Below are 16,130 nucleotides of genomic sequence, written 5' to 3'. Positions count from 1 at the left end.
CCGTCCTCCGTTGACTTTCAATGGTGTTCAAGACGGATCCGTCTTGGCTATAGAAGACATAATACAAACGGATCCGTTCATGACGGATGCATGCGATTGTATTGTGGTAACGGAAGCATTTTTGCAGATCCATGACAGATCCGCAAAAACCGCTAATGTGAAAGTAGCTTTACCTGAATGTTGTTCTCTGGACTGTCTTGGTTCTGTTGGTCCACTTGGCTGATTCTACAAGTTAAATCTTAGATTTAGGGCTTATGCTCATGGTTGTATTATGGCTGTGCTTTGTATGGGCCTCTCCTGTACCTCTGACATCATACGGAGGCACAGTTAATTTTTTTGTCAGATACTGTACAGATCCAGCATGGTATGCTCCATTGGTCTCCATCCATATGGGTATAGTCTCCTTTGAATAACCCTCTAGTAACTTGATAAGTATTATCTATAACTGTGATGCATACAACAGTGTTTTCTCATGGTGCATCACTTCATAAAATGTGCTAGTTGTGTCTAAAAGTGGCAATGCACTTTGGGCATCTATTCTTTTCATGAATTTTTAATGGGGATAGGAGCATAAGGCACTGGCAGGCACCCCTAACAGTGTCTGTTCTCTTGTGGGAACAAAGAATTGGGCCTGTTGAAATCCAGTAGCCCAATCCTCCCCTTTGCCCACATCTGATGTTGGGGCCACCCACCTAACCTCCCAATACGTAGCTGGCCAGTCCTGCCAAAATTGGTGAGTTTGCTTGATTTGTGTCTAATGTAGACATAGAAACATAGAATGTGTCGGCAGATAAGAACCATTTGGCCCATCTAGTCTGCCCAATATACTGAATACTATGGATAGCCCCCGGCCCTATCTTATATGAAGGATGGCCTTATGCCTATCCCATGCATGCTTAAACCCCTTCACTGTATTTGCAGCTACCACTTCTGCAGGAAGGCTATTCCATGCATCCACTACTCTCTCAGTAAAGTAATACTTCCTTATATTACTTTTAAACCTTTGCCCCTCTAATTTAAAACTGTGTCCTCTTGTGGTAGTTTTTCTTCTTTTAAATATGCTCTCTTCCTTTACCGAGTTGATTCCCTTTATGTATTTAAAAGTTTCTATCATATCCCCTCTGTCTCTTCTTTCTTCCAAGCTATACATATTAAGGTCCTTTAACCTTTCCTGGTAAGTTTTATCCTGCAATCCATGTACTAGTTTAGTAGCTCTTCTCTGAACTTTCTCTAGAGTATCTATATCCTTCTGGAGATATGGCCTCCAGTACTGCGCACAATACTCCAAGTGAGGTCTCACCAGTGTTCTGTACAGCGGCATAAGCACTTCACTCTTTCTACTGCTTATACCTCTCCCTATACATCCAAGCATTCTGCTGGCATTTCGTGCTGCTCTATTACATTGTCTTCCCACCTTTAAGTCTTCTGAAATAATTACTCCTAAATCCCTTTCCTCAGATACTGAGGTCAGGACTGTGTCAAATATTCTATATTCTGCCCTTGGGTTTTTACGCCCCAGGTGCATTATCTTGCACTTATCCACATTAAATTTCAGTTTCCAGAGTTCTGACCATTCTTCTAGTTTTCCTAAATCCTTTTCCATTTGGCGTTTCCCTCCAGGAACATCAACCCTGTTACATATCTTTGTGTCATCAGCAAAAAGACAAACCTTACCAGCGAGGCCTTTTGCAATATCACTTATGAAGATATTAAACAAAATCGGTCCCAGTACAGATCCCTGTGGAACCCCACTGGTAACATTACCTTGTTTTGAATGTTCTCCATTGACTACAACCCTCTGCTGTCTGTCACTCAGCCACTGCCTAATCCACTCAACAATATGGGAGTCCATGCTCAATGACTGCAGTTTATTGATAAGTCTTCTATGTGGGACAGTGTCAAAAGCCTTACTAAAATCTAGATATGCGAGACCTTACACCAAGTTCCAAGAAGAGGACATGTTGGGGGACCAGTCATACCACTCCAGATCTAAAGTCTGCCAGTGAGCAGGTTTATCTGATTCCATTCAAACTTTTCGAGCTTTGGTTTAAAAATGCCCATTGCCCTGTCAGATCTGCTGGAAAATATACCAGTGCCATACACACGAGAATGTAGAAATAATGTTCTGCCGATGCTTCTTTCTCCTGACACATGCTGTGAGGAGTCCCACACACATCATTGACGGATTCGCTGAAATCAGTGCTTATGGCCATCTTTATAGACCATTTCCTGCCAATCTAACGCATTGCATTTAGGCAGATCTACTGTTCAAATGTGTTAGATGCAGAATTATTGTTTTAGCCGTAGTCCATGTTGGGCTGGTTTCACATTGCCGGTACAGCCTTCCGCCAGGAAATTGGCTGGGCAAAAACCATTCCGCGCGGCGGCATTTGTCCGGCCAATTCTCTGCATATTTTCCAGTCTGCCGAACCTCATTATAGTTAATGGAGCTGGATTTCATTCTGGCAATGCTGGCTCCAGCAGGCTGTTCCCAGCTGGAACAGCCTGCCGGATCGGTAAACGTAGTGTGAAACAAGCCTTGATAGAGCGGGGTAACTGGCTTCTTGCGTCCGCAAGAACTGGATGTATGATGATGTAAGGCATGTAGCAAAAGTCTGACCCCCCCCTACTGATACAAAATAATGGCAGGATGAGCCATAATTTTTGGATCAGGAGTATTGTGTATATTGACCTTTAATTCAGGTTTTGATGCACTTAGTGCTCAGCGCCGACTCTGCTTCCTCTGACAGCTGTAGTTGTCTTCTGGTTGGTTGGTACAGCTGTCACTCAGGGGGATAGGCTGTGGAACAGCTGAATGCAGACAGATTTTCACAGTGAAGCTTCGCCCTGGGCACTTGCAGGAGCAGAACGTGGCAGAATAAGGCGACATCCAAACGAGCGAGTTCAATGCAATAAACTCTCAGCATGTGTCAGTGTCCCCTTCTGATCTCCACTCCTATGACTGGATCGCACATCATTATAATTATTTATAATGCTGTGTGACCCTGAGTCCAGGACTCTACTGAATTGCACTGACATTGTTAGAGGAGAGGCTGTCAGAATGGGACCTCATGCTGACACACGGCCCGAGTTTCTCGCATTGAACTTGCTCGTGTGTGTCTGGCCTAAAGGTTCATATTCACACTACTCCTGATATTAAAAGCTCCACCAAAGGTATGTTCTGCTCTCCCCAGACCCTACCTAGTGCTGTTAACAATCTAGCATGGTAAAAACTGCTGACAAGACTCCCTTTAATCCAATCGGTGTATATGGCTACAGTCATGTAGACTGTCAGCATTGAGGAAAGTCGCCAGTCCCCACCTTGCTGTACTGTGCAGGTCTGGATTTCCAGTTGCCTATTCATTGTGCGGATTTCCACTCTTTGCAATACTTGGGGTGAAATCTGCAACAGATCCGCGTGTAACAAGGGGGCACTGCTTCCGACTGAAGAAGAAAAAGTTCAGTCTCCAGAAGCGTCAAAGCTTCTTCACTGTGAGAACTGTGAATCTGTGGAATAGACTTCCTCAGGACCTGGTCATAGCAGGAATAGTGGACAGTTTCAAAAAGGGTTTAGACGAATTCTTAAAAGTAAAAAAACAAATGCTTATGAAAATGTGTAGAAATCTCACTTCCTTCTGGGATTCGCGTCCCCACCTAGCCCTTGGTTGAACTTGATGGACGGCGTTTGTCTTTTTTCATCCGTATTAACTATGTAACTTCTGGTTCCCCAGCAGTTTCCATGCCATGTGCACATTCCCTCCGGAAATATTTGGATAAATGGGACTGGTTGGTTTCTGTATTCTCTGTGACTTGGCTTTGGGTCATTGTGAGCAGGCAAGTGTTGGAGTGCCGGGTTTACCTTGCGGGGGTGTAATTGGTCCTGTTCTGGTATGACTGTCAGACTGTTACTATGTGGAGCCTGTGGAAGCGCAGGGTAAAGCGGCGTTTACTTCCTTACCAGAGGTGTGGCAGACGGTTTCCTGTTTTTGTGCTAAATGTCTGATGGAGGCACCTCGCACACTTCCAGAGCTGCACAAGGGGGAAGACAATAGCTCAGTGACCTCAGATCAAGGTTGCACCCAAGATCATTTCCTGTTTGCCTCCTGGTGGGGATAGCCTGAAGTGTACGCTAGATTTGTGATCCTGGCAAGTGTGTGTGTATATAGAAACCCGGCAGCAAGAACTGCCTGTCACATTGTGTTCATCACTGAGACTTGCCGAAACATGGAGCTGAACATCACTTGTGACTTTCACATGCTGCGCACTCTCCGTTATTACATGTCGGTGAGGGCATCTATATTATATCTCAATAAGGCTACTTTCACACTAGCCTTCTTTGCGGATCCGTCTTAAACACCATTGGTCAATGGGAGACGGATCCATTTTCTATTGTGCCAGACTGAGTCAGGGACAACCTTTTGGCTCTGCTTCGTCAAGTGGACAGCAAAACGCTGCAAGCAGGTGTCCGCCTCCAGAGCGGAATGGAGACTGATCGGAGGCAAACTGATGCATTCTAAGCGGATCCTTTTCCATTCAGAATGCATTAGGGTAAAACTGATCCGTTTTGGCTCGCTTCTGAGAGCCCTGAACGGATGTCGCAAACAAAAAGCCAAAACGCCAGTGTGAAATTAGCCCAAGGCTATGCTGTGCACTTTATCTTACCCTGGTTTGTACAGTGATATCTGTAAGTCGTCATTTCGTCCTCCTGTGGTGTTCTCGTTTATATGGGTTCCACAAGAAGAACATGTAAAGGAGTTCTTCGGGAATGACTTAAAATGGCGACCAGCAGCCTGTCCTAGAATGTGGCAGGGCTGGTTGCCTCCACTTGCAGAGCTGCTGGTGGGTGGGTGGGGGGGGGGGGTCTCACTAAACACTACCCTCTGGTGTAGGGGTGGGCGATATAGGCGATATGCGATATAAATTTGTGCCACGATATGGATTTTGAGCATATCGCCTATATCACCGGACCGCGATATGATCGCGCTCTCTGCGCGCACCATCTTCTCCTGAGCCGGCACAGTGGAGAAGGAGAGATTCCCTCCCTCCCCACTGTGCGCGGCTGCCGCTGACCACCAATGACAAAAGAGGAGGAGGGGAGGGACTGACAGTAAATCATTGAGTTTTCACGATCTCAGTGAGCGCGTGAAAACTCAAATCCGATGGTATATTCTAACCCCCCAGGCGTTCCCATGGTGACAGGGATGCTTGCCTGGGGGTTAGAATATACAGGGCCACGCCGCTGACAGTAGAACATTTAAAAGGTCTTAGCTCCGGTAACAGCAGGCCGAGCGGGCAGCGCTCACTCACTGACGTCACGCGCCTGCTCCTCCCACTAGGCGGCGCAGGCGCGTGACGTCAGTGAGTGAGCGCCGCCCCCCGCACTGCCTGCTGTTATCGGAGCGAAGACCTAGTAAGGTATACAGTAAAGAGATCACCAATGAATAAAGTTACTGATTAGTTTTTAAATGTATTCCTGTGAGTGTCGGGGGGGGGGGGGGGGACTGGGGATGGCAACGTTTAGGGGAGGGGGGGGGATCTGGGGATGGCAACGTTTAGGGGAGGGGGGGGATCTGGGGGGATGGCAACGTTTAGGGGAGGGGGGGGGATCTGGGGATGGCAACGTTTAGGGGAGGGGGGGGGGATCTGGGGATGGCAACGTTTAGGGGAGGGGGGGGGGATCTGGGGATGGCAACGTTTAGGGGAGGGGGATCAGCTCCCTGCTGCTGTGTGCACAAAGCATCAGGGAGAGTGTAAAGTCCTATTCGCCCTAATAGAGCTCTATCAGGGTGAATATGACAAGGGTTCTACGTTCTAGCCCTTAAGGAGACTAATAGTTATTAAATAAAAAGTAAAAAAAAGTTTAAACGCCCCCCCCAAATATAGAAAACAATATATCGCAATATATATCGCATATCGCACATGCTTAAAATTATATCGCAATATAGATTTTAGGCCATATCGCCCACCCCTACTCTGGTGTTCCTGTCATGATGGCATATTGTAGGCAGGGTCACATCATTACCATCTATTGTAGAGTGTTTAGTGAGGGCTACCCTCTCACCCCACCCCCTGCAAGAAGAGTCAATCGGTCCTGCTCATGTTCTAGGACAGGTTGTTGGTGGCCATTTTAAATCATTCGCAGAGGACCCCTTTAATGAATCCTGATCTCCTTCAGTGTATGTTGCGTGTTTGGTGGCAGCACTGAGGAAGCTTTGTGCATCTGAGGCACCACTGGAGGTGACTGCACCCTTGAGCACTGGTTTGAGGGGTTTAAGACCCTCTGGACATTGTTTGGCACAGAGTGTACATGGCAGTCTGTGACCCCCGTTACAGACATGAGGCAAATTTACATTGACAAAGTGGCATTGTGGGCTTCAGAAGTAAGTTTAGATGGGTTTCTCTATACATAAAACTGGTGGAATTCCTTTGAAAAGTTAATCTGCAGAAATACCCCGACTGTTGCAGGAAATAGGGCATTCGGCTGTGTGAATGGTTTAACTAAAAAGAATAAAAATAAAAAAGCACAACAGCATCCAGTGTATAAACGGAAAATATCCAGGTAGAAGTATTGCTAGATCTGGTGGGTTTATGGGGTGGGTGTTATTCCTATAGGTGAAGTGAATGTTGTGTGACTAATTCACTTGATATTATCTGGTGTTTCTTCTCTTTCCAGATCTGTTCTTGCTGTTTGTGGCCTAGGTGTGTAATAGTTCCAGGCTTTCAAGATGAGTGAACTGGAACAGTTACGACAAGAAGCAGAGCAGCTGCGGAATCAGATCCGAGTAAGACCTTCTTTTCTCCCTGTTTTTTTCTAACAGAATACACTGGACCCTTAAAGAGTGAAATCTCGTGCCGTTCATCATTTGGCGCAGGTGCGGTGAGGGAAAGACTCTCGCAGGCTGCTAGCTTCCTCACCGCGCTTGCGGCGTGAGATTTCACCAGAGTACAGGGCTGGCAGACAGATGCGAGCGCTGCCTGGCCCTGTCAATCAGGACTTGGAGGGAGGCGACAAAGGTGGGAGAACGGAGCCTCTAGGAGCAGGAACAACGCCCCCCCCCCCCCCCCCCCCCCCGCTCCTCGAGGCTAATTAGCATATTATAAAAGTTAGATTTCTGGAGTAACAGGGGCATAGATAAAAGTAGGAATAGGCTAGTTAGGTTTAGCTGACAGCTAGCTTAATAGGGTTAAATCTGGTGACAAACCCTTTAAAGGGATTTTTCAGTTAAATAAAGTTATCCCCTATCCACAGGGAATAACTAAAAGTTCAGTGGGGGGGTCCAAACCTTAAACTAACTGGAATACCCCTTTTAAGTCAGTATTGTAGAACTGCACCCTTCATTTTGTTTAATTCTTTGCTGACGTTATCTGATTAGAATGCACCACCACTTCCATCTGCCCCACCACTGCAGCCATGATGTGACTGGTGGCCTCAGCAGTAGTCAGGACAAGACCATCGAGGCCAGTGGTTGGCTGCAGCAATCATGTGCTGCACACAGGTTCGTCACTGCTGCAGCCATATAATCATAGAGTGGGGTTGAATTAGTGAGTGCATATTCCTTTTGTTTTAACACCTTTCACCATTTATTTATTTATTTTGCATTTAAAGATGTATTCCATTTAGGGGATACCCTATCCACAGGATAGAGGATAACTATTGGATTGTGGGAGTACTATTGCTCGGACCCCCAGTGATCATGAGAACGGGGACCCAGCACCCCTGAATGGAGTGACAGGTAGGGCATGCGACCTTCTGCTCCATTCATCTCTATGGGAGTTCTGGAAGTGGCTGTGCTTGGCTGTCTCTAACTCCCGAGCATATGCTGAACCTGCTGCTCCTTTCATTTCGGGGGCTGTGGGGGGTATGGGGTTCTCTTTCTCATGATCGGTTGGCGAACCAGTGGTAGGACCCCCACCAGTGTAATGGTTATCCCCATCCTTTGTATAGGGGATAACTTTTAAACGACCTGAATACCCTTGTAAGCCTTTTATTAGGAAAGGCTATAAAAGTGGACGGGGGTTCCAGCCTCATTGTGCGAATATAAACCTGATCCTAAAGCAGTTTGAACTACTGGCATTTTCTAATAATCTGCCAGGAACTTACGGACACATTGACAAAATGCATTTGCGTCAACTACAAGTTTTATATGCAGACTGTACTCACAGGGTCATAGGGTACTATGATACTGTGAAGTTAGGCATACATGCCAGTGGGCAGACTGGGTATTGCATCAAGAATGCAGACTCTGGAATCCATGTGTGTGAATCCAGCCTTACACCGATGGCTTAGGTATGTCGTCCCTCAAGTTACAATATTGGTTCCCGGACGACCATTGTATGTTGAAACCATAGTACCTTGTGTCCCTAATTCTATGGAAAACTGGTAATTGGTTCCAAAGCCCCCAAATATCATCCCAGAATAAGAAAAAAAATGAAGTTTTAAGAAAAATAAGCAGATAACCAAGACATATAAAGGAAGTCCTTAAAAGGGTTATCCAATGCTATAAACTTCCCCCCTCCATATGCCGGGCCCCTCACAGGGAATATACTTACCCCGCTCCCTGTGCCGCTCCTGGTCCCTGCATCGCCGCTGCTTCTCCCTGTGCGCCAATGAAAACATCCAGGGTGGGTGGGGAGCAGCCAATGGCAGATGGGGATGAGCCTCCCTAGCATCACCCGCGATGTTAGGGAGGCTTGTCCCTGCCTGCCATTGGCTGCTCCCCAAACCCCCCCTCCTCCCCCCTTGACACTGGGTATTTTCGTCGGTGCATGGGGAGAAGCGGCAGCGGTGGTGCGGGGACCAGGAGCGGGTTAAGTATATTCCCTGTGAGGGCCCAGCATTTGGGGGGGGGGGGGGGGGGGGGCAGTTTATAGTATTAGATTACACCTTTAAGTAAAACAGACAGGAATAGATGCTGGAAGCTGTAGATTACTTTCTATGGCGAGGGCAGAAACTTCTTCAGGGTCTTGTGTAGTACTCGCAAGTTACCAGAAAAATAAAATTGACCCGCCGCTCACCTGGTGTCCAAAGGAGAAGCTCATCCTGGCACAGACAGAGGGCAGTACAGAACATTTAGTACCACATTTTCCCGCCACCATAGATCACAACCAATACTGGTGTTTTACCAGTAAAATGGCCATGCTGATTGGTTGGATCTGAGAGTCTGAGACATTGTATGTTGAGTCTAGTTTCAACTTGCCATGGCCCAGGAAAGACCATTGTATGTTGAACATATTGTATCTTGAGGGACCACTTGTATTGCATTTCTGATACATTACAATTGATTTGTCCCTTCTTCCCCTTAGGATGCCCGGAAAGCATGCAGCGACACAACCCTTGTTCAGGTACTTGTTCTATGTGAACGTACTTTTCTGACAACTCCCTTCCACTGTTCCCTTGTAATTTTTTCTCTTTCAATTTTCCCGCCACCATAGATCACAACCAGTTTGGACTCCGTAGGCCGAATCCAAATGCGTACTCGACGCACATTGCGAGGTCACTTAGCTAAAATTTATGCCATGCACTGGGGTTCAGATTCAAGGTATGTGTGTTTTATATCACAGCTAGGTATAGTAAACTGCGTCTACAAATCTCACCCGTGCCTCGGATGCCTTCCTCATAATTTTCCCATTGATGGGGATTGCCATTGCTTTTACCGTTTCTTACACTTGTCTTCCTTGTATTTCCCTAGGCTATTAGTGAGCGCATCTCAAGATGGGAAATTAATTATTTGGGACAGTTATACAACAAATAAGGTAAATGACCATTCGATTTCCCATGTGCATGTACTGCTGTCTATTATGTTTTAAAGGGGTGGTCTCACCTTGACATGCCCTCTTCAGGATCGTTCTCGGATCCCTTCATATATCGGGTACATGGGTAATGTATAGTGGATGCACCTGTCTAGGGGGCAGACCCACAGCTTCCATGTTAGAGGTTGTCTGTGATGTGACCACCCCTATACATTCTCACTCCTGAAGACAAATGCTTTTCTATCATTTCAGCGGTTTAGTAAAAGTTTGGATTATTTTAGGGTTTGACCAGTTGAGCATGGTGACGTGCCTTGTCCCTCTTTCAGAAGCCACAGCATGCACACTGCTGTTGTTTTGGTCCGCATCCGAGCCGCAGTTTTGGCGGCTCAGATGCGGACCTATTCACTTCAATGGGTCAGCAAAAAGGCGGACAGCACTCTGTGTGCTGTCCGCATCCGTTGCTCCGTTCTGTGGCCCTGCAAAAAAAAATATAACCTGTTCTATTCTTGTCCGCGCTTTGTGGAAAAGAATAGGCAGTTATATTAAAGGCTGTCCATGCCGCGGACCGCAAAACACACCGGTCGTGTGCATGTAGCCTTACTAAAAGTCCATTAGAGTAAAAATACAGGAAATTTGGCTCCTCTCAGCCTGTCCGTATTCTACAAACTGAAATCGACACCTGGTCATTGATGCCATACATTTCAGATTGCCAGATTTACACCAATAAGAAATCTGTAGCACCGAAGAGCCCACTACCACTTCTGCTAGGCCCTACCCACTTGATCGAAAGTTGGAAATTTTAGCTCAATATTGGCATGCCCCAAAGTTTTTTACTTTGTTGCCAGTGGATTTGCTTGCATATGTCGAGATTTTACCAGTGTATCTCATGACCGTAAAGAAAAATGTTAACAGAGCCTCCTATGATTGTTTTTGCATGTCTTGATGCTTGATCGCGGCTCATTTGATCTGATAATAAAGAATAATTCCGGACCAGGCTTTGTTATATGGTAACTGTGCTGCTCTCGCTTCTTTTAGATGCACGCCATTCCTCTGCGGTCCTCCTGGGTGATGACTTGTGCTTATGCGCCATCTGGAAACTATGTAGCTTGTGGAGGATTAGATAATATCTGCTCCATTTATAACCTGAAAACCAGAGAAGGAAATGTGCGAGTGAGTAGAGAGCTCCCAGGACACACAGGTAAGAACCATGACAAAAACGTGCGTCCTCGTGCATCGCCAGCTGGAACTCATGGTGCTGGTGTGTGGAATCGGGGATTACCCCAGATGATAACCTGAAGGTTGTCTCAAGATTATTTGTTATGTCACAGCATAACTGTAGAAGCCTAGCCTTAGCTTTTTGGACAGGTTTGTAGGAACAGTAAGCCTTTACTTAGGGTCCCTCATATGTCTGGCAATCTAATCGTCTTAGTTTTTTCTTTATTTTATATAATAAAAGGGGTTGTCTGGTTTCAAGAGGAAACGGGACAACTCAGGTGGTTGAGCTGTAATAAGGACTAGATTATTTACCTGAGAGATCCCACGTTGCTGCTCAGGTTCTCCCAGCAGGGCTCTTTTCTTTCTGGCTGCAGCGGTGACATCACGTTGAGAACATGACGTCAACCGTGCATCTAGGAATACAGAGCCCTGCCAAAAGAACGGGAACAGTGGTGCAGTCATGTAAGCAATCATCCATTCTTTATAGGTCAAACCTCCAAGTTTTTCAGTTTCTTCTAGTGCAATTGGACAACCCTTTAAGGGAAGCTGATGAGTTTTGTGTCTGGTGGCATCAGAAGAACGCCAAAGACAAAAATAGACGATCAGCACCACTCGCGAAGACCACCGGATCCAGGCCCAAGGGTGGCGGTATAATAACGGGGGGTGCACAGTGTGAAAAAACCCACATAATTGAAATGCGATGAAGGGATTGTCCACGGCATTCACCCCATTCAAAAGCATCCATTTATTAATTTGCAGTGGACGATACAGGGAGTAAAAATGTAGCTCAGATCGCCGGTCAACTGCTGTTTCGTGGCGTCCAACGCTTACTCGAGGCCTCAGTTGTGATGCATCATACGGATTAGAAAATGCATTATTAAATACTCTAGAGCCAATAAACTAGCACCCACAATCAAAAAAGGGAGGTTTTTATTCTGTTTGCCGGTTTCTTGGTACACAGCATTCTGGGTACATATAACTATACTTGATGATTTATATGGAGGACACACTTGTTTTTATTCCCCTTATTATGCCACCAAAATTAGGGTTTCCCAGGGGCAGGATGCCATTTGGGGTTGCCCTTATCGGGGCGAGGGCTGCATTAACTCGGAAGATGTCATTGGGGAGTACTAGGGTCTGTATCTCTTTTGTATTGTGTTTTTGATCATAATCTTTTTTTCAAATTGGTTACGTTAACTACGATTACTGACTGTGCATATCTGAGTTCCCAAGACTCCTCTAATATTGCCGGGTTCTGCGGTTTTTGTGGTTGCAGTCGGTGTATTTTGTGTACTTTCTTTTGAAGCTTACTCTTTCTGTTTGAGTTCCCCAGGTTAAAGGGCTTCTGTCACCCCACTAAACTCATTATTATTTTTTTTGGGGGTACTTATAATCCCTATCCTGCTATATATCTATACATTGTTATTAATTATTTTCGTTCTGTAGATAAGGCAAAAAACTTACTTTTTATAATATGCTTATTACCTGTCTACCAGCAAGTAGGGCGTCGACTTGCTGGTAGCAGCCGCAGGTGCCGAAAGAGAAGACGTCATCGGCGCAGGCACACTGAGGGAGTGCTGAGGAGGCGAGCCTCCTTCTCTCAGAGCGCCTGCGCCAATCAAGACAGGTGCGCGATTTTTGAAATGCAGACATAGCCAGCCGGAGGAGGAGATCGCTGCTAGCCCTGTCAATCAACAAGAGGAGGGGGCGGTTTTTTGCGGCTGCTACCAGCAAATAGACTCCCTACTTGCTGGTAGACAGGTAATTAGCATATTATAAAAGTATGTTTTTTGCCTTATCTACAGAACGAAAATGATTAATAACATAATGTATAGATATATCGCAGTATAGGGATTATAAGTACCCCTTAGTGGGGTGACAGAAGCCCTTTAAAGAAACAGTGGGGCACCTGCAGGGGTGGTGTAAATTTAAAGGGAGTCTTTCACGCCGATTGACCCTATTAACCTATTAACAGACTTATGTCCACGGCATCCCCCCTTTTAAAACTGTTCTTACCATATGTTGCTTGCTATCATCGTTCCTCCGAAAAACACTTTTATTCCGTATGCAAATTAGGCTGTGAAGGTGCCCAGGGGCGGCCTTACTACGGCCGGTGCCCAGGCCCCTGGGTCATTTTCATACCAATCCACTCCCCCTCCGCCGTGCAATGTGTTTTGCACGCGCGTGATAAAAAAAACTGACTGTGGTACCCAGACCCGAACTTCTTCACAGAAGTTCGGGCTTGGGATCGGTGTTCTGTAGATTGTATTATTTTCCCTTATAACATGGTTATAAGGGAAAATAATACAGTGAATAGACTGTCACCTAGCAACCATGCGTGAAAATCGCACCACATCCGCACTTGCTTGCGATTTTCATGCAACCCCATTCACTTCTATGGGGCCTGCGTTGCGTGAAAAAACGCAGAATATAGAGCATGCTGCGATTTTCACGCAACGCACAAGTGATGCGTGAAAATCATCGCTCATCTGAACAGCCCCATTGAAATGAATGGGTCCGGATTCAGTGCGGGTGCAATGCGTTCACCTACCGCATTGCACCCGCGCGGAAATCTCGCCTGTGTGAACGCAGCCTTACAGGGTTGCAGAGTTGATGTCACAGCAATTAATGTGACCACAGCAGCCAATCAGTGGCCTCAAAGATGCTGTTAAAGGGATTGTGCCACTAAAGGCATCTGATTGGTGGGGGTTAGACCACTGGGACCTCCAGCAGTCACAAGAACTGAGATCCTGTTCCCTTAACCCCTTAAGGACTTAGGACGTACCGGTACGCCATGTTTGCCGAGTGCTTAAGGACTCAGGACGTACCGGTACGTCCTAAGTTTAAAAGTACATTGCGGATCTCACAGGCCGGAAGCTGTATGAGTAATACACACTGTATTACTCATACAACCAATACATTCCAATAAAGAAGTATTGGAATGCATTGTAAAGGAATATACCCCCGAAAGTTAAAGTCCCAAAGTGGGACAAAAAATAAAGTGAAAAAAAAGTTGAAAAAATAGTCCCGTCCCCCCCAAAAATTAAGTTTCAAGTAAAAATAAACAAAAACGTAAGTTTCCCCAAATAAAGTAAAAAAAAAAAATAGGGGGAAAAAAGTATACATATTGGGTATCGCCGCGTCCGTATCGACCGGCTCTATAAACATATCACATGACCTAACCCCTCAGATGAACACCATAAAAAATAAAAACTGTGCTAAATAAACCTTACATCACAAAAAGTACAACAGCAAGCGATCAAAAAGGCGTTTGCCCACCAAAATAGTACCAATCTAACAGTCTCCTCATCCCGCAAAAAAATGAGCCCCTACCTGAGACAATCTCCCAAAAAAATAAATAAAATATGGCTCAGAATATGGAGCTGTTTACGACCACATATGGGGTGTTTCTGTAAACTACAGTATCGGGGCCATAAATATTGAGTTTTGTTTGGCTGTTAATCCTTACTTTGTTAATGGGAAAAATGGATTAAAATGGAAAATTTGCAAAAAAAATTAAATTCTGACATTTCATCTCAGTTTGCCAATAACTCTTGTGGAACACTTAAAGGGTTAATGACGTTTGCAAAATCTATTTTGAATACCTTAAGGGGGCTAGTTTATAGAATGGGGTCATTTTTGGGTGGTTTCTATTATGTAAGCCTCTCAATGTGACTTGAGACCTGAAATGGTCCCTAAAAATTGGGTTTTTGAAAAATTTCAAGATTTGCTTCTAAACTTCTAAGCCTTGTAACATCCCCAAAAAATAAAATCATTCCCAAAATGATCCAAACATGAAGTAGACATATGGGGGATGTAAAGTAATAACTATCTTTGGAGGTATTACTATGTATTATAGAAGTAGAGAAATTTAAAACTTGGAAATTTGTAATTTTAAAAAATTTTTTGGTAAATTTGGTATTTTAAAAAAGAAAATTAAAATGATTTTTTTTTTAACTTTATTTTACTATTGTCATCAAGTACAATATGTGACGAAAAAACACATCTCAGAATGGCCTGGATTAGGGATCGACCGATATTGATTTTTTAGGGCCGATACCGATAATTTGTGAACTTTCAGGCCGATAGCCGATAATTTATACCGATATTCTGGGAATTTTCATTTTTGAGAAAAAATAAAAATTCCTACACAAATCTGCTGAAAATTAATATGTTTATTGTTAATGTGTATTTTTTTGTTTATTGTTAATGTATATTTTTTTATAAGTCTTTTTCATTTATACTTAATATTTTTGTGGTTTTTTTTTTTTTTTTTTTTACTAACTTTTAGCCCCCTTAGGGACTAGAACCCTTGTCCTATTCCCCCTGATAGATCTTTATCAGGGTGAATAGGATCTCACACTGTCCCTGCTGCTCTGTGCTTTGTGCACACAGCAGCATGGAGCTTACCATGGCAGCCAGGGCTTCAATAGCGTCCTGGCTGCCATGGTAACCGATCGGAGCCCCAGGCTTACACAGCTGGGGCTCCCATCGGAGGAGCAGGGGAGAGGGGATCCTGTGGCCACTGCCACCAATGAGTAATACTGGGTGGGGTGGGGGGGGGGGGGGCGGCGCACTGCGCCACCAATGTTTTTTTACTATTGGCCGGGATTGGGGTGGGGGCGCACTGCGCCACCAATGATTAATACTGGGGGGCTTGGGGGGGGGGGGGCGCACTGCGCCACCAATGAAGATAAGTCTCTCATTCATATACAGGACGCGGGAGCTGGCTGCAGAATCCCATAGCCGGCTCCCGACCTCTATGAGCGGTAGCTGCGATCCGCGGCACCTGAGGAGTTAACTACCGCGGATCGCGGCTATCGCTCATAGAGGCCGGGAGCCAGCTATGTGATTCTGCAGCCAGCTCCCGCCTCCTGTATATGAATGAATGGCTTATCTTCATTGGTGGCGCAGCGGCCACAGCCCCTCCCCTCCTCTTGTCTTCTCTTCTGTCATTGGCGGCGGCAGCAGCAGCAGCACAGGGGGAGGAGACACTGCTTCCTTCTCCCCTGTGCTGCGGAGGAAACACAGAACACGCTGAGAGCAGCGCGTTCTGTGTTCCCCATACGTTATCGGTATATCGGCAAAATAGATGCCGATACCGATAACGTTCAAAATCCTCAATATCGGCCGATAATATCGGCCAAACCGATAATCGGTCGATC

At 45.5% G+C, this 16,130-nt stretch overlaps 1 protein-coding gene across 2 annotated transcripts in view; it reads left to right on the top strand.

The window, feature by feature from the left end:
- GNB4 (G protein subunit beta 4) overlaps positions 1 to 16,130 on the top strand; it is a 38,102-nt gene that overhangs the window by 11,074 nt on the left and 10,898 nt on the right. For both annotated transcript variants that reach the window (XR_005778255.1, XM_040428268.1), the window contains exons 2-6: positions 6,674 to 6,782; positions 9,304 to 9,342; positions 9,433 to 9,539; positions 9,690 to 9,753; positions 10,786 to 10,948. Coding sequence is in view for 1 of the 2 variants with exons in the window: in XM_040428268.1 (XP_040284202.1) it covers positions 6,726 to 6,782; positions 9,304 to 9,342; positions 9,433 to 9,539; positions 9,690 to 9,753; positions 10,786 to 10,948 (430 nt within the window). In the remaining variant the exon portion in view is untranslated. The remainder of the gene's footprint in view (positions 1 to 6,673; positions 6,783 to 9,303; positions 9,343 to 9,432; positions 9,540 to 9,689; positions 9,754 to 10,785; positions 10,949 to 16,130) is intronic.

Source organism: Bufo bufo, chromosome 4 (genome assembly GCF_905171765.1).
Source record: "Bufo bufo chromosome 4, aBufBuf1.1, whole genome shotgun sequence".
Lineage (NCBI taxonomy): Eukaryota > Metazoa > Chordata > Amphibia > Anura > Bufonidae > Bufo > Bufo bufo.
Note: the sequence above shows the minus strand (reverse complement) of the source record. Positions and strands in the feature narration are given on the sequence as shown.